General features: G+C 50.4%; 1 protein-coding gene across 1 annotated transcript; it reads left to right on the forward strand.

The window, feature by feature from the left end:
* The first annotated feature begins 2,853 nt into the window (after window positions 1-2,853).
* Window positions 2,854-16,767, forward strand: RAB11B (RAB11B, member RAS oncogene family). Its single transcript, XM_066266957.1, has 5 exons — window positions 2,854-3,010; window positions 11,020-11,215; window positions 14,337-14,530; window positions 14,850-14,930; window positions 15,728-16,767. The coding sequence occupies exons 1-5, from the start codon at window positions 2,971-2,973 to the stop codon at window positions 15,871-15,873; spliced, it is 657 nt and encodes a 218-aa protein (XP_066123054.1). The 5' UTR covers window positions 2,854-2,970; the 3' UTR covers window positions 15,874-16,767.
* The last annotated feature ends 3,757 nt before the right edge of the window (window positions 16,768-20,524 follow it).

A 20,524-nucleotide genomic window follows, 5' to 3' on the forward strand; every position in this document is an offset into this window, starting at 1 on the left:
CCTAAAATCTTCTATTTAACCCTACCTGTTAGAGAACTGGTTGCTGACCTCACTTTAGGAGTCAGCCCGGCAGATGACCCTCTAATAAACTTTCCTTAACCTGAACTCAGGTGTCCTCCTTCAGCTGACTTTTCAGCCAGGACTTTTTCTGTTTTGTTTGTTTGTTTGTTTTAAAAGAGAGAGAAACGGAGAGAGATCAGCATCAACTCATAGTTGGTTCACTTTAGTTGTTTATTGATTGTTTCTCATATGTGCCTTGACCAGCAGGCTCAAGCCAAGCCAGTGACCCCTTGCTCAAGCCAGCAACCATAGGTTTTAAGACAGAGACCTTTGGGCCTGACCTGTGGTGGCGCAGTGGATAAAGCGTCGACCTGGAAATGCTGAGGTCGCCAGTTCGAAACCCTGGGCTTGCCTGGTCAAGGCACATATGGGAGTTGATGCTTCCAGCTCCTCCCCACCTTCTCTCTCTGTCTCTCTCTCCTCTCTCTCTCTCTCTCCCTTTCTCTCTCTCTAAAAACGAATAAAAAAAAATAAGACAGAGACCTTTGGACTCAAGCCACTGACCTTGGGATCATGTTGATGATCCTGCACTCAAGCCAACTTGAGCCCATGCTCAAGCTGGTGACCTCAGGGGTTTCAAACCCAGAATTTCAGCGCTCTGGGTCAATGCTTCACCCACTGTGCCACCACTGGTAAGGATTTTCATTTAATCTATCTCTGGCTCCTGGGACCCACTCTCTAGCCACCGTGGCCTCCTGGCTATTCAGACTCATCAAGCTCTCTCTCTCTCACTTGCTGTTTCATTTACCCAAAACATTATTCCCTCCTTCTCATCCCTCACCTGAAGATTCAGTGCAAATGCCACTTCCCTCAGAATGCCTTCCTTACGTCTCTAGGAAAGGGGCTCCAGCATCTCATAACTCAGACTATTCCCCTTGTTGCATGCCTTCCATTCTGAAACTATCTTGTGTGTTCAGGAGGCAAGGTTTACTTACTTCTTGTCTGCCTGTCCCCACTAAACTGTCAGTCCTTTTGAGGATGGGATTTTGTCTTAATGGTGCCTCCCAGCACCTAGAGCGCTGCCTGGTACTTAGTAGGTGCTAAGTAAATGCTTATTAAGGGAAGGATTTTTTAAACAGGATTTTTTAAACAATTAAGTAGTACAAATGTTCATGTATGTCCTCATGCCTTTTGACTATCCAGAGTATGATCTATTTATTTTAAAAATGTGTAAGGCAATATTTAAAAAAGGTAAATGTATGTTCTTCTTGTTTTCCATAAACTGGTTATCAAACATGATTTTAAGTTAATAAAACTGTAACTGGAACTAATTTCATTTTTTGAAAAAAAACCTCACTCCCGGGGGTCAGCGAGCATGAAAAAAAAAACTCACTACTCAAAGGGTTAAAAGACTCCCTCTGACTGCTCTGGAAAGAACAGCGTGTGCGTGTGTGGGCAGATCAGGGAGACCTGGGAGGTCCAGTGAGTGATGATGGAGCAAGAATCAAGGCGGTTGCAGTGAAGGGGCAGTGGAGAAATGGTCAGAATTTAGGAGGAAGGAGGGACATAAAAAGGCAACTGAGGGAGGGAGAGGGAGGCAGGGGCAGGGAAGTAAAGAATGAGAAGGAGAGAGGAGTACATGACCTGTGGCTTTGATGATGGGGGGGGATGAAGATACAGGAGGAGGAGGAGAAAAGAGGCCAAATTAGTGTCTAGGATGCGGTCCAGGAGGCAATAATTACAATTATATAAAAATAATTATAGTTATAACTAGCACAAGAGCTTATGCTTTAGTTATTCATCACATATCAAATATTTATTGAGAACTGAGAATGCAACAGTGATTGCATCAGACACAGTTTCTGCCTTCATGAGGCTGATAAGTCTTTTGACATGGGACAGAAACTAAACAGATTAATGGATCAAGAAAGATATACATACTTTAAAATTGATTTTTAGAAAGAGGAGGGAGAGAGAGAGACAAACATTGATCTGTTTCTGTATGTTCCCGGGGATCAAACCCATAACCTCTGCCTATCAGGAGGATGCTCTAACCAAATAAGCTATCTGGCCAGGGCAGGAAATACTTTAAAGTTAGGTAGTGATCAATCCTGGGCTGGGTTGTGTATGGAATAAAACAGGGTATGGAACAGAAGAATTATGTTGGACAGTATGATGCCCAGTAAGGATTTATAAATATTTGTTAAAGACTTAATGATAGAAAATGGATAGTTGATATTGACATATACTGTTTACAAAAATTGGGGGAGATTTCAAAATAAATATAAAACGATAAAATATCCGCTAATTTTTGTGGGCAGTATATATAGTATGTGTTCAGGGAAATGATCTAAATATCCCAATCATGAGGTGGGTTCCTTTCCTGTTATAAAGAAGAGGAAAACCGAGGCAAAGGATTAATATAAAGATGAAAACTGCAATGGTGGGAAAGCCCTCGTGCAGAACACCTGTGAAACGGCCATTAACGGGAGCAGAGCAAGGAGGCCCAGAGCTGCACGCATTGATCTATGACGTCATCGAGACGTTAGATTGCGTAACAGCACCTGGTTTTAGCCCTATTTTCCTTCCCCGACAGGTCCTCTGTTAGGCACGGTTTGAATCAAACCTCTCATTGGCAACTCGCTCCATCAATCCATTTAATTAGTCTAGTTTTTCCGCCCCGCCTTCCTGAGCCCGTTTTTGATAGGCTAACGCGGCCTTCACTTCAGAAAGGACCGCATTTCTTCCGCCTTTCTCCAGGAGACCGAGGGCAAGAAAGGCGGATCCCAAGAAGTGCCCACCCCCAGGGCTCTGCTTGTGCTTCTGATTGGCTGCTCAGGGTGCCTGTCGCTAAGCTACCCGGTGTTGACTGGCTCTCCGACCGCCACTCTGCGCGGTGTCGGCCCCGCCCCTGTCGAGTGTTTGTGGTGGCGCTGCGGAGTCTCGGATCCCGCCGGAAGCGCCAGGACAATGGGGACCCGGGACGACGAGTACGACTACCTATTCAAAGGTACGGCCGATGGGGGACAAACAGGCGAGGGGACGGCGGCAGGAAGGCGGGCCGAAGTTGCGTCCATGCCGCTGGGCCCAGGCCAGAGCCCGGGGCTTGGGGCCTGGCGGGGCAGGCCGTCGAGAAGGCCGGGGAAGGCTGGTGTCGATCAGCTTGGGGGCCAGGGCGTGCCACTGCGCAGACCTAGCGGCCCAAAAGGGCCTGAGGTTCCCTTGATGAGCCCAGGCCCGGCGGAGCCCTGAGGGGGTGGGGCCTGGGGCGGAGGGAGAGACCATTGGGGGCGGGGCCTCTGAAAGGGGGCGGGATCGCCCCAGTATTTGCGGGTCGGGCTGGGTGGAAAGCTCCCTTGGGGATGGGTCGGGCCCCTGGAGGCGGGGCTAGGATGTGGTAGGCGTGTTCAAGACGAGGGCTGGGCGGATGGGGGTGATCCTCTTCACAGAGTGGGCGTGGCAAGACTTGGTTGGTGGCTGCCTGTTTATGGGCGGATCCCAGGAAGGAATGGTTGGACGTTGCAGGTTATGGTGTGGGCTTGGGTACACCAGATTCCGTGGAGGGGCTGGGGAACTGGTATGTTGGACCCAGGCTGGTGGTTAATAGCAGCAGTTACATCTCTTAACTTTTAGAACTTTTTTTTCAAGAGAATATTAGCCCTGGCCGGCTGGCTCAGCGGTAGAGCGTCGGCCTGGCGTGCAGAAGTCCCGGGTTCGATTCCCGGCCAGGGCACACAGGAGAAGCGCCCATTTGCTTCTCCACCCCCCCCCCTCCTTCCTCTCTGTCTCTCTCTTCCCCCCCCCGCACCAAGGCTCCATTGGAGCAAAGATGGCCTGGGCGCTGGGGATGGCTCCTTGGCCTCTGCCCCAGGCTCTGGAGTGGCTCTGGTCTCGGCAGAGCGACGCCCAGGAGGGGCAGAGCATCGCCCCCTGGTGGGCGTGCCGGGTGGATCCCGGTCGGGCGCATGCGGGAGTCTGACTGTCTCTCCCCGTTTCCAGCTTCAGAAAAATACAAAAAAAAAAAAAAAGAGGATATTAAATTGTTTATTGATTACACATGATAAAGGATGATACACAGGCTTCATTCCCATCTATAATTTTATCTGGTACCATAAAAATATGGAAGATTTCACGTGTCATCCTTGTTCAGGGACCATGTGCTGCTGAAGGGAACACACACTTAGAACTCTTTCAATTTTTTGTGTGACAGAGACAGAGAGAGAGAGATAGAAAGAGGGACAGATAGGGACAGACAGACAGGAAGGGAGAGAGATGAGAAGCATCAATTCTTCATTGCGGCTCCTTAGTTGTTCATTGACTGCTTTCTCATCTGTGCTTTGACAGGGCGTTGTGGTAGGGGGAAGGGCTACAGCAGAGTGAGTGAGCCCATGCTCAAGCCAGTGACCTCGGGGCTTGAACCTGGGTCCTCTGCGTCCCAGTCCAAAGCTTTATCCACTGTGTCACCATCTGGTCAGGTGACACTTAGCACTCTTTTTTTTTTTTTTTTTTGTATTTTTCTGAAGCAGGAAACGGGGAGAGACAGTCAGACAGACTCCCGCATGCGCCCGACCGGGATCCACCTGGTACGCCCACCAGGGGCGATGCTCTGCCCCTCCGGGGCGTCGCTCTGTTGCAACCAGAGCCACTCCAGCGCCTGGGGCAGAGGCCAAGGAGCCATCCCCAGCGCCCGGGCCATCTTTGCTCCAATGGAGCCTTGGCTGCGGGAGGGGAAGAGAGAGACAGAGAGGAAGGAGAGGGGGAGGGGTGGAGAAGCAGATGGGTGCTTCTCCTGTGTGCCCTGGCCGGGAATCGAACCCGGGACTTCTGCACGCCAGGCCGACGCTCTATCACTGAGCCAACAAGTCAGGGCCAAGCACTCTTTTATTATTATTATTTTTTCTTTTCACACTTAGCACTTTTAATAGCACTACCCAAGTACCTGCACTTTCTAAGCTCTTTATACATGTGAATTCATTGAAATCCTCACCATAACCCTGTGAGGTCAATATTATCCAGCCTCTTCTTTTATGGACCTGGAAACTGGGGCCCAGGGAGACAAAAGACACAATGAATAAGTGTTAGAGCAAGATTTGAACCCAGGCCAGTTGTGGGCTTTACCACTTAGGGAGTGTATGTATCTGGGGAGCTAGCAGCCAAGATCTGGGACTGAAGTGTCAGACCACCTTCTTTAACACATGCACATTCATGGCTCAGGTCTAGGCCAACCTGCTGGGGGATTTTCCCAGCTAGAGTGACAGGGGTTCTGTGAGCCTCAAGTGTGGGCTAGGTAGGTCAGGCAGCCATAGCTGGCCTGGGGCCAGTTGGGGAGCTCCTTAACCCTGTCCAAAGCTGAGCAGACTTGCTGCATGTCACTGGAGTTCTTTTTTCTTAGCTCAGCTGATTTTGGGGCCACTGGCTTCAGAGTACCCCATGCAGAGGCCCAGAGTCCTCACACAGCACCATGACTGTAGGAGCTACCTACAGTCTGGTATGTCACTAGCATGTGAGGTTGTGTGATCAGCAGGCATCAGGCCAAGGCCCTGGTGCTGACTGAGCCTTGTAGTTGGTCTCACCATAGGAGCAAGGGAACCTTTGCCAGAGCTTTGGGGACTGGTGACAGGTGGTCTGGACTCCAATCCTGATGCAGCTGCTGCCCGTCTTTACTCAGCCTGCCTTTAGGCAGCTGCTCCTGGATCAGCACTGGGCATGGCATTGCCAGGGCAAGGGGCATTCCTCCCCCATTGCCCTCTCCGGGTTTCGGTGGTCATTGGCTTGTTATTTTTAACTGTGTGCTGTTATAAGTAACCCAGCTCCAAGTGTTAGCATGAGTTATCTTTTGCTCTTTGGGTTATTTCCTTGAACTGTATTCCCAGAAGTGCAGTTACTGGGTCAGGGGCAGTGGAGCGGCTATGTACTTCCCAGGATTCTTCTCTAGTTCACTTCCTGGAAACACTTGTCTGACTTCTGCAGCAACTGGCATGGGGAAGAGGATGCCTGCCGGCTCTCCCCCACTGGCCTCTTTTTCTGAGTTCAGCAGGTACCCTCCTGACCTTCTCAAGCTTGGTTGGAAGTGAAAATCTAACCCAGAACGTCAGGGTTCCCCAAACTGTGGTCATCTGAGAACTTCCCTTCACACTTAACCTTGTTGGAGGACCCATTCCCCATTATCCTTTAATGTTTGTGTTTAAATTTACTCAGGTTTTTATTCCCTCAAATGGAAAAAGGAAACTCTAGTTGGCTCTAGCAAATAAAGAAGGGAGGGAGGAAGCCTGCAGGCAAGCTGTAGCCGTCACATAACTTACTATAAATACAGCAGGTAGACAGAAATATGAATATTCTGCACCCTACCTGAGCTCCTCCTGAAATCCTATGGCCTGCAGAGGGTGGACCTGGGCATTAGAGAGGCATCCAAGACATGACTGCACCAGAAGAGTTGACCATGGCCAGCTTTTTACCTCCCTGGCCCCACACCTTGTGCCCAACCTCCCCCAGGCTTTGGTCACTTTCCCCTGGCCCTGTCGTGGGCATAGAGGGTTACACTTCTCACTTTGGGACACTGGCTGCCCTCTGTTTAGCCGTCCTACCACTCTTGTTTGTTTTGGCAGCCACATCACATGTTGGCTCCCTGACCTCCACCACCAAGGCCAACACATCCTCCTGGGTGTTTTCCCCACATGGTATTTATTTTCCTTGCTGCACATTCCACCCTTCCCCAGAATTGAAGTTGTTTATTTGTACCTAATTATAGATTCTCACATTTTTCCTGCTAATACTTTATCCTGTCAGTTGTAGACTGTTTTCCCAGCCTGCCAATCAGTCCCTAGGGGCTCTCCTGACTTCTCTGATAGACCAGGTTGTGGGTTCTACAGTGAGAGTAGTGGTGTCCCCAAGGGCCACCAAGGCCTTTCCAGAATCTCCGGCCACTCACTGGCCCATAAGAATGCGGTTGATGTGGTAAGCTTCCACAGTGGCCCAGGGCCTTGTCCTCTGGCTTGTGTTTACTCCTGCCTCATCTATGAGTCCTTTGGGGAAGGGGGCAAGGAGATTGGCAACCAGCGCTGGTGCTCACCTCTCTCTGCCAAGTGCTCCCAGGCAGCCTCCTGGCTCTGCAACTTGGGTGGGACGCCTCCAGTCCTGCTGGTCTGGGACCTAAGCACACCATCTTCTTCCATTGCAAATGGTGGCCCTGCCCGTGCCCCAGCTTCAGACACCTCTTCTTTGCTCTCTGATTTCCCAGGGAATAGCTCTGACAAGATTACCCCCAAGTGTGGGTCCCTGGAGCCTGGGATTAATCAGGGTCTGCTTCCTGGAGGAGAGGTGGGACCCTGCTCTGTCTGAAGTAGAGGAGTATACTGCTCCCCCCCCACACACACACACACCAGAATGGCCACTCAATCTGCCTGAATATCTGAGTGTGGGCCCCAGGGGTGCTATGCTGTCATGGGGCAGTCCAGAGGATCCTTTAGGAGGTGACAGCTGTTTGTTTTTGCCAACTGGGCTTGCCTGCACTGCTAGCCAAGTGGTGTGTCTAGGGAGGCCATTTCCTGTCCAGCATTGCCACCAACTTCTGTGGAAATGCTGGGGGTCGTGTCCTCAAGGGCTCTTTATTTCCCCAACACAGTAGATTTCTTGTGCCTTTGACAATGCCGTTTTCATCCCCACGGTATACCTAGAGCCAGCCTGCCCGCTGCCCTGCTGGCTATCTCTGCATTGGCACCTGTGCTGAGCAGTGCCGGGCATCCTGGCCTTTCTGCTGTTTGGCTGGTGGCCCTTGTCCTGTTCTTTCTTCCACTATTCTCACTGGTGACCTTGGACTGAAGACTTGATCACTCTGGGGTGAGTGTGCCCAAATATACAACGGGAATGACAATATGACATTTGTTTCTGAAATGGCCCCAAGAACTTGATAATAAAGGCTTTATAGCTGTGCTGGCCTGTGGAATTGAGATTGTTGGCTTGGCTGGGGCAGAACTGGGCTAAGGGGACCCCAACACTGGGACTAATGAGGGCCTGGAGGGATACAGGGCAGGACTTAAGGGGAACTCGCTTCTTCATTTCCTGTTCTGTTCCTGATGACATAAAATCTCTGAACAAACCTCCCCAGCCTTGGCCAGGTTTGTGTGGCTGCTGTGGGAAAGAGGTGAGGGGTTGGGGTTGTGGGTGATGGGGCCCACAGTCCATCAAGCATGGCCCCACATGATCTGGGAGCCAGTTTGGGGCACCACCAGCATGGTTCTGAGCCCTCAACCCTGGCTGCAGGCCATTTCCATCTTCACCCGTTTTCCACCTTTTTCTGAAGTCAACTTGGAAGTGTTCTGTTGGGTACCCAGAGTGTCAGGAGAGGACACTGACCCTGTCATCATAGGTCTTATGGGCCAGGCCACGTGGTGGTTTGGGGGAAGAAAAGAGGCCTGAATTGAGAGCTTTTGAAGGATGGTCAAGAGTTTGTGGGCTACTTCAGGGGGTCAGGATGCCCCAAGTGGTGGGAGAATATAGATCCCTGAGCTTAGCCCTGGACCCAGAAAACCTGGATTCAAATTTTGCCAGATCACTTTACAGCAGGTGGCCTAAGTGAGCATGGTTGGGAAGTGGTAATAAGCCTGTTCAGACCCTTGCTCTGTGGCCATCCAGCCTTCCTCTCTCTGTGTCCCTTGGACTTGTCATTCCATGTCTGCACCTCAGTTTTCTATAAAATGGGTTACGTGAGACTTCTCTGAGCTGATGCACATCCAAGGCTCTCTCAACACAGACTCATTAAATCATCTTGTTCTTATTCTTGGCTCTGAAGCAGCCAGCCCAGAGAAAGTGCTGGGTCCTGGGGGCTGGATTGTTGCCTCTCTCTGCCCCTGTTGACTGAGGATGGTGGCCTGGAGGCTCTACAGCCACTTTATGGTTTGTTTGTTTGTTTGTTCACTCTGTCCTGTGTGAGCGGCTCTGGGCCAGGTCCTGGGATATAGCAGGGAATGAAATCTTGCCCTTGAGTAAGAGTAGTGAAAAGTGAAACCTGGCAAGTGTGGGAAGGTGGTGAGAACTATAGAGGAAAGGCAAAGGAGAGGAGTGGGGAGTGTTGTGGGGAGGAAGGTTTTAAGAGGACTACAGGTAGAGCCTTCTTGATCAAGTGTTATCTGAAGTACCACACAGGAGATGAAGGTGGGAACCAGGTGGGTACCTGGGGAAGAACATTTCAGGCAAAAGGCAGTATGTACCGCCTGACTTGTGGTGGCGTAGTGGGTAAAAGCGTCGACCTGGAACGCTGAGGTTACTGGTTCGAAACCCCAGGCTTGCCTTGTCAAGGCACATATGGGAGTTGATGCTTCTTGCTCCTCCCTTTGTTCTATCTCTTTCCTCTCTCTGTCTCTTTCTCTCTCTGTGTCTCCTCTCTCTAAAAAAATGAGTAAATTTTAAAAAATGTAAAAAAATAAAAGGCAATATGTACCTGCACATCTGAGCCCCTCGTGGAGGTCCATGTGGCAGGAGCAGAATGAACAAGCAGGGTAGAGAGGAGATGAGGGCAGGCAGGGGGTGGGACAGGTCGTGCTGGGCTTTGTGGGTCCTGGGGAAGACTTGGACTTTTACCCCTTGGGTTTTACTCCAGGGGAGGCAGGGGCCCAAGCGGGATGTGGGAGAGGAGGGGAGGACCTGACTCAGCTGCTCACAGGTACCCCCTGGTGGCTACAGCAGGGAGAACAGCTTGTTGGCTGGGGAGGAGAGTAAATTCAGGGATACCTGAGTTTCAGGGAGGAGGCTGGTGCAGCAACCCAAGGAGAGATGGAGTTTGCCTGGATTAGCTAGGGTCAGGGCAGTGATGGTGGTAAGAAGTGGGGGAATCTGGACATGCACATACAACATTTTTCACTGAGGAGAAATTTTTCATCAAGGCTGAGGGTAACCAAGCCTGCAGCACCCACAGCTCTCTACTGGGCAGATCCAACCTCAGGTGCCAGAGCGCAAGGCCCACACTTGGGGGTCCATGTGATTTCCAGCTGGGATGTCTGGTCAGACTGCCATGTGGTATTTCTTTTATATTACACGTACACCCATGCGTATGTGCACACACATTCACAGTTGTCCTCTAGTATGCCTTGGAACTGAGGACAGCCCTCTTGGGCCCAGGATCTTCCTGAATCTCTCTAGGGGCCCCACTCCCAATGGGGGAGACCTCCCAGGCCTGCTCAGCCCTGCTCAGGAGAACTGTTGTCCTGGATTTCCCTGTAGCACCCTGGGGGTGGGGTGATGGGAGGGTAGCAGATTCTGTCCCCTCTCAGCTACATCCAGAGGTCACATTTCTATTTTGAATGGGCAGGCTGGCAGTATTGGGTTGAATGTTTATTTGCTCTCAGCTGCTTTCCATGAGGAAGCAGTAGGGTGTGCATTGGATGTGAGGCTTCTTATTTCCTGTTACTTAAAACTCCAGAGCCATATCCTTGTCTGTAGGAACCTGGTGGAACAATAGTAATAATTGTTTTCCTACTTGTCTTAGTAGGCTGAATGCTGGCTGAGTTCTGATCTTGCAAACTCTTTTGTCCCCTTCCTCAAGCACCTCTTGTTTCTGGTGTTTTTTTTTTCATACCTGTGGAAAAGATAGCCCAGAGAGGTTAAGTGACTTGCTCAAGGCTACCAACCCCTAGAGCTTACTTGGACCACCAGGCTGCATTGGAAGTTGAAGTGTTTATGGGTCCCCAGGCCACCTGCCTGCTGGGCTGCTTGGCTCTCTGTGCCTTTGCTGGGGCAGCCCTTCTCTGAGTAACCAGACACAGGCAGAGATGTGCTGTCCACAGTGGCTATTTCTGGAAGCCTTGAGCCACTGTTTGCTTCTGCACCAAGAAATGTGGTGCCTCGGGCAAGCCACTCTAGGATAGTTCTGACTCCACCCTGTTGTTGGCTGTCACATTTCCAAAAAACCCTGGGCTCTACTGTGAAGGCTCTGCCGGTGACATAGGTGGCATGTGGCTCTTGGTTTGGGGAGCTGCCCTGCTCTGGCCCATGGAGCCTCATCTATATCCCTTCCTGCCCCTACAGTGGTACTCATTGGAGACTCAGGTGTGGGGAAAAGTAACTTGCTGTCCCGCTTTACCCGCAACGAGTTCAACCTGGAGAGCAAGAGCACCATTGGTGTGGAGTTTGCCACCCGCAGCATCCAGGTGGACGGCAAGACAATCAAGGCACAGATCTGGGACACCGCTGGCCAAGAGCGCTACCGCGCCATCACCTCTGCGTGAGTATCTGGGATGGGGAGATGCAGGAGGCTGTAGACACAGGGCCAGGGGCCCCCGAAGGATGAGTAAGGGTTGGACAGGAGGGGATGGGGAGAGCATAGTCCTGAGAACAGTTGGCCCATGGTAGAAGGACAAGACCTCCAGGAGCTGTGGGACCCTCAAGAGGACTAGTGCCTACTCTTGATCATGCTGTGACCTCATGTTGTTATATTGGAACAGTGAGAAACAGATGCTTTGCCACACAATTAAGTAGCCAAATTAAGAAGTCTTTATTTTAAAGCCGGCAACCACACGGAGACCCAAGTCATTCAAATCATGTGGCCCCAAACACAGTTTGGGGCTAGCTTTTAAAGACTAAATCACATACTGGTTGGGGTATGGGAAGGAGAAGGAGCTCAGCAAAGCATGGTCAAAAGCAATAAAACATATTTATTAATCTCACTAACATGCTCATTAAATGTCTTGTTGCAGTGTTTATCTATAAAATCAATTTAAAGAAAAAAAATTTGTTTCCTTGTTTTTTCCTTGTGGGAGAGACAGAGAGAGTCAGAGAGAGGGACAGACAGGAAGGGAGAGAGATGAGAAACATCCATTCTTCATTGCGGTTCCTTAGTTGTTCACTGATTGATTTCTCATATGTGCCTTGACCAGGGGAGCTATAGCAGACCGAGTGACCCCTTGCTCGAGCCAGTGACCTTGGGTTCAAGCTGATGAGCCTTGTTCAAACTAGATGAGCTTGCGCTCAAGCTGGCGACCTCGGGGTTTCGAACCTGGGTCCTCCACATCCCAGTCCGACGCTCTGTCCACTGGGCCACCACCTGGTCAGGCAAGAAAAAAATAGTTTTACACACTAAGACCATAAGCTCTGAAGATGATAACATAGTGATAAATGTTTCACATGCTTAACAAAAGCATTTCTAAACATTCTAGGATATACGACCCACCCCTGACACCTCTGCAATTTACTGAAACTAACTTCAAGGCCAGGGGTAGGGAGTTTTGACCTAAGTACCTTATGGTGTTACTTAGAGTTTAAGGTGGAAGAGAAGCTAAATGAAGTTATTTATGTTAAGAGCCTTTCTAAAGTTATCTATTGCTAAAAGCTTTTTTTTCTATATTTCAATGTGGGCATGAATATGGCCCCTCTGTCCCCTAGAGTCCCTCTGAGTCACTGCCATATTGCTGGGTGCTGGCTATACAGAAAGGGTTACTATCTGGGCCTGGAGTGGGCCATTCCATTCTGCCCACCCCACAGTCCTGCCTGCTTGGCCTGCCCTGTGTTCCCAGTTGTAAGGCCAGTGGCCGCCGCCATCATGGCCACTCACATGCAAGTATAGGTTCACATTGGATTCGGTCAAACGGGAAAGAAACAGTGGAGCCAAAAACTGACGGGCCATTCTGTTATCAAAGTCTCACACTGGCTGATGAGCAAACACACAGGGCTCCCAAAGCCACTGACACATTCTCCGGTTCCACAACCAGGAGAGTCTTCTCTGGTTTCTTTCAGAATCAAAGGCCTCACCAGTCTCAGCGAAGCTCATAAAAACCCCTCACCTCTGGTTCCCCATCTGCACACCTTCTCTTTCCCTGCCATCTTGGCTTCTCTCTCAGCACTCTGCATTCTCTCTGCTTTTCTCTGCAAACATGGCTTCTCTCTCTTGCACTCCTTACATAGCTTCTCTCCCCCTCTTCTCCTCTCCTTTTCTAAACTTCCTGGCATGGCCTGACCAGGCGGTGGCGCAGTGGATAGAGCGTCGGACTGGGATGCGGAGGATCTGGGTTCGAGACCCGAGGTTGCCAACTTGAGCACAAGCTCATCTGCTTTGAGCAAAAACTCACCACCTTGGACCCAAGGTCACTGGCTCAAGCAAGGGGTTACTCAGTCTGCTGTAGCCCCACGGTCAAGGCACATATGAGAAAGCATTCAGGCCCTGGCTGGTTGGCTCAGCGGTAGAGCGTCGGCCTGGCGTGCGGGGGACCCGGATTCGATTCCCGGCCAGGGCACATAGGAGAAGCGCCCATTTGCTTCTCCACCCCCACCCCCTCCTTCCTCTCTGTCTCTCTCTTCCCCTCCCGCAGCCAAGGCTCCATTGGCTCCATTGGAGCAGGGATGGCCCGGGCGCTGGAGATGGCTCCTTGGCCTCTGCCCCAGGCGCTAGAGTGGCTCTGGTCGTGGCAGAGCGATGCCCCAGAGGGGCAGAGCATCGCCCCCTGGTGGGCAGAGCGTTGCCTCTGGTGGGCATGCTGGGTGGATCCCGGTCAGGTGCATGCGGGAGTCTGTCTGACTGTCTCTCCCCATTTCCAGCTTCAGAAAAAAAAAAAAAAAAAAGAAAGCATTCAATGAACAACTAAAGTGTCACAATGCGCAACGAAAAACTAATGATTGATGCTTCTCATCTCTCCGTTACTGTCTGTCTGTCCCTGTCTATCCCTCTCACTGACACTCTCTCTGTCTCTGTAAATAAATAAATAAATAATCTTTAAAACAAAATTAAACTTCCTGGCATGAAAACCTCTCCTCCAGCAAACATTAGCAAGCCAATGGCCCTTCCTGAGCAGGAAGGTAATTTGCAATTTCACAGACATATACCTGGTGCTACCCAGCACCATTTTCTAACAATGAAAGTGAGTAAACTCAAATACCACAAATTTTACAAACTCATTTTCCCAATACCAGTCTTCTTCCCTCAGCTATCAGGACCTACTTGAGTTGCCTCCTTCCAGAGCCCTTCCAACACCCTGGCCATTTCCCAGTTAGGTACTCGCTGTCATCTGAATGCCCTCCACTGAAGCCTGGTTACCTCCCCATCTCCTTGATCCCACAGGGTGGGTGTTAGTCCATTAGTGTCCTTGGTGGGCCAGGCCCTGGCAGGCGTTGGAGTTTTTGCCCAGCAGCAGCCCTTTCCCTGCACTGTTTTCTTCTCCTCTTTGAATGGGTGTCTTGTAACCTGAGGCCCTAAACTCCCTTCTCAGGCCCCCACAGTCCTGAGCTGATTTGGGGGCACAGCACCCTTCTCAGTTGGGCTCTGTGTGGGCCCAGGAGCTGCTGCCCACAGAACCTTGGGGCCCCCATAGGGGCTGGCAGATAGCTCATTCCTGGGCCTGGCTCCGTCTCCACAGGTACTACCGTGGTGCAGTGGGTGCACTACTAGTGTATGACATCGCCAAGCACCTGACATATGAGAATGTGGAGCGCTGGCTGAAGGAGCTGCGGGACCATGCTGACAGCAACATTGTCATCATGCTAGTGGGCAACAAGAGTGACCTGCGCCACTTGCGGGCTGTGCCCACTGATGAGGCCCGTGCCTTTGCAGGTGAGTGCCTATTGGTCAGAGAGAGGTTTCATTTAGGGTCATATCTTTCTGTAGGGGCCAGCTCCTGAGAGCAGGACTGACTAAGGCATTGGGCAAGTTTCTTGAAAGCAGGGAGTCCCCTCCAGGTTCTTTTCATTTTCCCTGGCAGTTGGCATGACCACATGCCAGCCTCCCCACTTTAAGGAGTGGGCATCTTGATCCTATCCCCTTGGCTTCTGCCCTTCATTTCCTGGGCCAGGTGAGTGGGCATACATACAGGGATACCTAGAGGGTACAGGGGAGCCTCCTGCTCACTTGGGGAATATTCTCTCTGTTCCAGAGAAGAACAACTTGTCCTTCATTGAGACCTCAGCCTTGGACTCCACCAACGTAGAGGAAGCTTTCAAGAAGATTCTCACAGGTGGCCCCAGGTCTTGGTGGGGGCCATGGGAATCCCAGCAGGCTCAAGGGGAAGGGCACCAGCCACACTGGTTGCATGCTCCAAAACGCAGCCCCTGAACCTTCATTCTTTAAATTTGCCAGTCAGTCCAGATCGGAGTACAGACATGGTATGCTTCATGAAGGCAGGCCAGATTCCCCCCTGACTGTCAGACTCCCTGGACTCAGCTCCATGGGTAGGCTTTGGAACCTGGTGCCATGGCTGCACCAGGGAACAGCCAGGGGGAAGGCAGGTGGCCTTGGGCCCAGAGCTCCTGGTCCTTCAGGAGTTTACTCTGAGGAGTTGGGTCTAATCTTTAAGAAGAGGCCTACCCTGGCCTGGTAGTTTAATTGGTTGGAGCATCGTCCTGATATGCCAAGGTTGTGGGGCTTGATCCCTGGTCAGGGTACATACAAGAATCAACTGATGGATGCATAAATAAGTAGAACAAATCAACATCTCTCTCTCTCACTCTCTCTCTTTCTCTTCCTCTCTTCCCCTCTTTCCTCTCCCTCTAAAATGAATAACTAAAAAAAATTTTTTTTAAATAAACTAAAGAAGAGAAGGCCTGGGGAGGGTATCTCTGTGACCACATGTGGAATGCACAGGGAAGAACCCGATGTCATGGGGTTCAGGAGGGCCACAGTGCGGGCCTTTGGGAGGGTCACAGCCTTAGGGGCACTCCCTGGAGTAGCTGACATCCAGATGAGGCCTGCAGTGGGGCAGTCACCACAGGCAGAGTCACACAGGGCACTCACTTCACATCCCCCTCATTGCAGAGATCTACCGCATCGTGTCACAGAAGCAGATTGCAGATCGTGCAGCCCATGACGAGTCCCCTGGCAACAATGTGGTGGACATCAGCGTGCCGCCCACCACCGATGGACAGAAACCAAATAAGCTACAGTGCTGCCAGAACCTGTGACACCCCATGCCTCGTCCAAGTGTGCGTGCACATCCTCACTCTTCGCCATTCCTCACCATGATGTTTTCCCGGACCTGATCCTCTCTGTCCCTCTGTGACTGGCTGCCACCCTCTCATTGAGCTCTGCACAGTCAGCTGGGCCTTAGGAAGAATAGGAGTCAAGCAGCACCTCCTGTCTCCCCCGCTTCCCCTTTCCCCTAGGAAAGCTTGAAGCCCGGCTGCTGCACCTGTTCTTTTTGGGTCCCAGGGAGTCTGAGCAGGGTAGGGAAGGTGGCAGGATGGACAGGGCCAGCCAGAGGCAAGAGGATGGGTACACCGAGCAGGCTTCTTCAGTTTTCCACAGCAGACTCAAGGGAGTGAATTCCTCCCTCTTTCTCTGTCCAGTTGTCCCAGCTGGCCATGATCCCCACCAGAACCCACGTCTGGGCTGAAGCCTGAAGAGCAAGTGACCAGGCAGGGGGAACTGGTGCAGGCAGACATGGCCTCCTGGCACCATTTCCCATGCACAGCCAGCACCGGCACATGCCTTTGACCTCTGCCTCTCGTGCGTGAGTTAATCCAGCTCTTGCCTGTAGATTTATGCTGGGAGAAGAGCCCCCCCTCCCCAATCCTTTCTGCACGCAGCATACTCCCTACCCCTCCTTATGCCCTTCTTTCAGTCTGTCTCCCTGTCTGGTCAGGAACTTGTTTGCAAGTGAAGCAATATCTCAGTGTTTTGTATATACAACTGCTCTTGTAGCCTTTGGTTTTTTGTTATTGTAGAGAAACAGATTCTTTATACACTTTGTAAGATTGACGCCAAACCCTAGCTCTCAGATCTCTTATTCTCCCTCTGGCCCTTGCATTGTTGTCTCTGGCCGTTACTAAATGTCTAATCCGACTTCCTGGACAAAAACCTGCTGCTGCGCCTCTTTGTCTTCTTTCTCTCTGCCAGGTGGCCACCCCTGAGCCAGGCCCTTGCTGCATAAACCCTGCAGTGGGCTGCATTGCATGATTCAGACTTACAGCAAGCTAGAAGACCTGGCCTGATCCCCTGCCCAGTACTGTGCAGAGGCCTCCTGAGCTGACCACAGGGGTTCTAGAGTGGATAAGGGTGTGGTGGACCCTCTCCAACCTGCACCTGTGGCAGGAAAGAGGAGGGAAAACTGGGTGGTCGGGGTATCCCTTTAGGAGGGAATGGGCTGTGCTGACTGCTTTTAACTCCCAGCTCGGGGGTTTGGGCTGCTTAGTGCTTCCATCTGCTCCCCACCTGGCTACACCTGGGGTCATGGCAAAGACTGCCAAGAGGGTTTAGCCCAGGTGTTGGTGGTACCAGTCCTACCCCAGCTCTCTCCATCCTAGACTCACCTCTGATGAGGGCTGAATGGGATGCTGATGACAGAAAGGAGGTGGATGACCTGGGGTTCCTCCGCTCTTTCATTTCTCCTTTGTCCGCGTGGGCAGAACTGTCCTCAGGACCAGTTCCCAAAGTGGAAGAGGAGAAGGCATGACCAGCCCCTTTCCCTGCATTGACCACATGGCCCAGTGTATGTTCTCTCTCACCTGAGCGCCAGCAACTGTTCTGAAAGCTTCAGCCTGCGGCTAAAACCCCTTGTGCCCTTGACCTATAGAAGACCCGCTAGAGGGGGAATCCAGGCTCTGGCTGCCCTGCTTAGAGGGATAGGTAGACCCAGACATCCCTCCAAAAGAGTTGAGTCATCGAGGCTGTTCTGATGGGAGTTGGGGTGAGCCAGGGCCTATGCTCCAGGCTGAGAAGCACCCTGGGCTGGGGACCTGGTGGGGTGCACAAATCAGGGGCCATTTATACAGATACCAGGTCCCCTGGGTTTGGTTAGGGCAGGCTGTGGAGAGGGCAGAGGGTGAATGGGGGCTTCAGAAGTGGCAGGTGAAGCACTGAGGCACCCAGAAGGATTTCAAGCAGTCAAAGATCAAATATTTCTGGAGCCTCCTCATTGGCCAGACCCTGGACATATACCAGGGAACAAAACTGATGTGACTCTGCTGCCTTGAGGGTGATAGTCCAGTGATGCTATTTCAGTTACTCTAATTCCAATGATTTAATAAGCACAACATGCTGGCTTTGTGCCAAGCACTGTTCTTTGGGGTTTTTTGTTTTGTTTTATGGTAAAATATACATTACAAAATTTACCATCTCAACCATTTTTAACGGTACAGTTCAGTGGCATTAAGTACACTCACATTGTTGTACAATCAACATCATCAATCTCCAGAAGTTTTTCATCCTCGCTAAATGAAACTCTGTCCCCATTAGATGCTAACTTGCCATGTCTGTCCCCCAGTTCCTGGCACCCACCATTTAAATTTTTGTCTCTATGAATTTGTCAACGTAAGAATGTCTAAACTTGCAGAGAATTTTTATTAAAATTTATCTGAGGATAAATTACCAGAGGATACACCTGGAAACAAGATCTCAGCAGACTGAGAAAAATGTTTTTGGAGAACAGTTTGCAGTTTTTTTTATGCACTTGAGATTAAGGAGCAAACATAAGGAAGATTACATAAAAGTGGAGGAAAGCAAGGTGGTGATCGAATTATAAAATAGTGAAGATTATGTGCTGTCTTGCACACTTTAGAAGGAGGGGTCTGAAAGAGTTCATTTCAAAGTTGTGTTAACCTAGATGCACAGAGTCAATGGCCAGGCCTTGCTTAAGGCAGAGAAGCCTTTAGTAAAGAAGGCCTCTCTGGCTGCTTGGCTACTCACCATGACCTGCCCAATTAACATTTTATGACTGACCATCCTTTGAAGTTACTTTCCGTAGAATCCCTTTTATTTTATTTATTTTTTTATCCACAAATTTGATTCTGTTAGGGACCTCATATGAGTGGAATCATACCATATTTGTCTTTTTGTGTCTGGTTTATTTCACCGAGCACAATGTCCTCAGGGTTGATCCATGTTGTAGTAGGTGTCATGATGGCTTTCCTTTTAAGACTGAATAGTAAGTATTCCATTGTATGGATGGACCACTGTGTTTATCCATCATCTGTAGGAACACTTGGGTTGCTTGCCCCTTTTGGCCATTGGGAATCAGGCTGCTATGAATGGTGTGCAGATATGTTTGTGTCCCTGGTTTTTTAGAAAAATATTTTTATTTGTATTCATTTTAGAGAGGAGAGAGAGAGAGACGGGGGAGGAGCAGGAAGTATTAACTCCCATATGTGCCTTGACCAGGCAAGCCCAAGGTTTCAAACCGGTGACTTCAGGATTCCAAATCAATGTTTTATCCACTGTGCCACCACAGGTTATGCTGTGTCCTTGCTTTTAATTCTTTTGGATAGAACTGTTGGATCATATGTTAACGCTGTTTAATATTTTTGAGGAACTGTTATTTTAAGTAAATTATTACATAAAAGTACATAGTTCCACACATACAAAAAGCCTTCTACATATCATAATTTAGGTTAACAGTTCCTCAAAAAATTAAATAGAATTACCATGTTATCTAGGAGGTGGGCATAAGTTACCAGCCCTGATTTATAGGGAGGGAACAGAAATCAGTGACTCTCCAGGATCCCACAGTTAACAAGAAGCAAGCAGGTTCCACCCCAGAGAAGTGTTTGTAACCACTAAGTTATAAGGTTTCTCCCAGTGTTTATTGAGCAATTACTGAGTGCTACAAAGCCCTAACAGTTGAAGAAATTTTCCAGATAAAAGACTGGGAAGAAGTATACCAACATTAAAATTTTTTTTCATTAAATTTTTTTTTTCTGTGACAGAGATAGAGAGAGGGACAGATAGGAACAGATAGACAGGAAGGGAGAGATGAGAAACATCCATTCTTTGTTGCGGCTCCTTAGTTGTTCATTGATTGCTTTCTCATAAATGCCTTTGACGGGAGGTGGGGGGTCTGCAGAGCTAGCGAGCCCTTGCTCCAGCCAGCGACCTTTGGGCTCAAGCCAGCGACCCCACACTCAATCCCGATGAGCCTGCACTCAGGCTGGCGACCTAGGGGTTTCGAACTTGGCTCCTCTGAGTCCCAGTCTGATGCTCTATCCACTGTGCCACTGCCTGGTCAGGCTAAAATATTTTTCTTATGGAAAATTTTAGACACATAAAACAGAATAACCTAACCTAATCTATAGAATAAAAAAAGGAATTCTGCCTGACCTGTGGTGACAGTGGATAAAGAATTAACCTGGAGCCCTGGCCAGTTGGCTCAGCGGTAGAGCGTCGGCCTAGCGTGCGGAGGACCCGGGTTCGATTCCCGGCCAGGGCACACAGGAGAAGCACACATTTGCTTCTTCACCCCTCCGCCGCGCTTTCCTCTCTGTCTCTCTCTTCCCCTCCCGCAGCCAAGGCTCCATTGGAGCAAAGATGGCCCGGGCACTGGGGATGGCTCTGTGGCCTCTGCCTCAGGCGCTAGAGTGGCTCTGGTCGCAACATGGCGACGCCCAGGATGGGCAGAGCATCGCCCCCTGGTGGGCAGAGTGTCGCCCCATGGTGGGCGTGCCGGGTGGATCCCGGTCGGGCGCATGCGGGAGTCTGTCTGACTGTCTCTCCCTGTTTTCAGCTTCAGAAAAAAGAAAAAAAAAAAGAATTAACCTGGAATGCTGAGGTCTCCAGTTCAAAGTTCAAAACCATGGGCTTGTCTGATTAAGGCACATAAGAGAAGCAGCTACTACAAATTGA

The sequence above is a fragment of the Saccopteryx bilineata genome, chromosome 1 (genome assembly GCF_036850765.1).
Source record: "Saccopteryx bilineata isolate mSacBil1 chromosome 1, mSacBil1_pri_phased_curated, whole genome shotgun sequence".
NCBI lineage: Eukaryota > Metazoa > Chordata > Mammalia > Chiroptera > Emballonuridae > Saccopteryx > Saccopteryx bilineata.

What these genes read in the sequence shown, in the direction of transcription:
- RAB11B (XM_066266957.1), top strand. Translation starts at nt 2,971, where the DNA reads ATGGGGACCCGGGACGACGAGTACGACTACCTATTCAAAG. An exon ending in TACCGCGCCATCACCTCTGC is followed by an intron (nt 11,216 to 14,336) that starts GTGAGTATCTGG and finishes CCGTCTCCACAG; the next exon opens with GTACTACCGTGGTGCAGTGG. An exon ending in TTTCAAGAAGATTCTCACAG is followed by an intron (nt 14,931 to 15,727) that starts GTGGCCCCAGGT and finishes CCCTCATTGCAG; the next exon opens with AGATCTACCGCATCGTGTCA.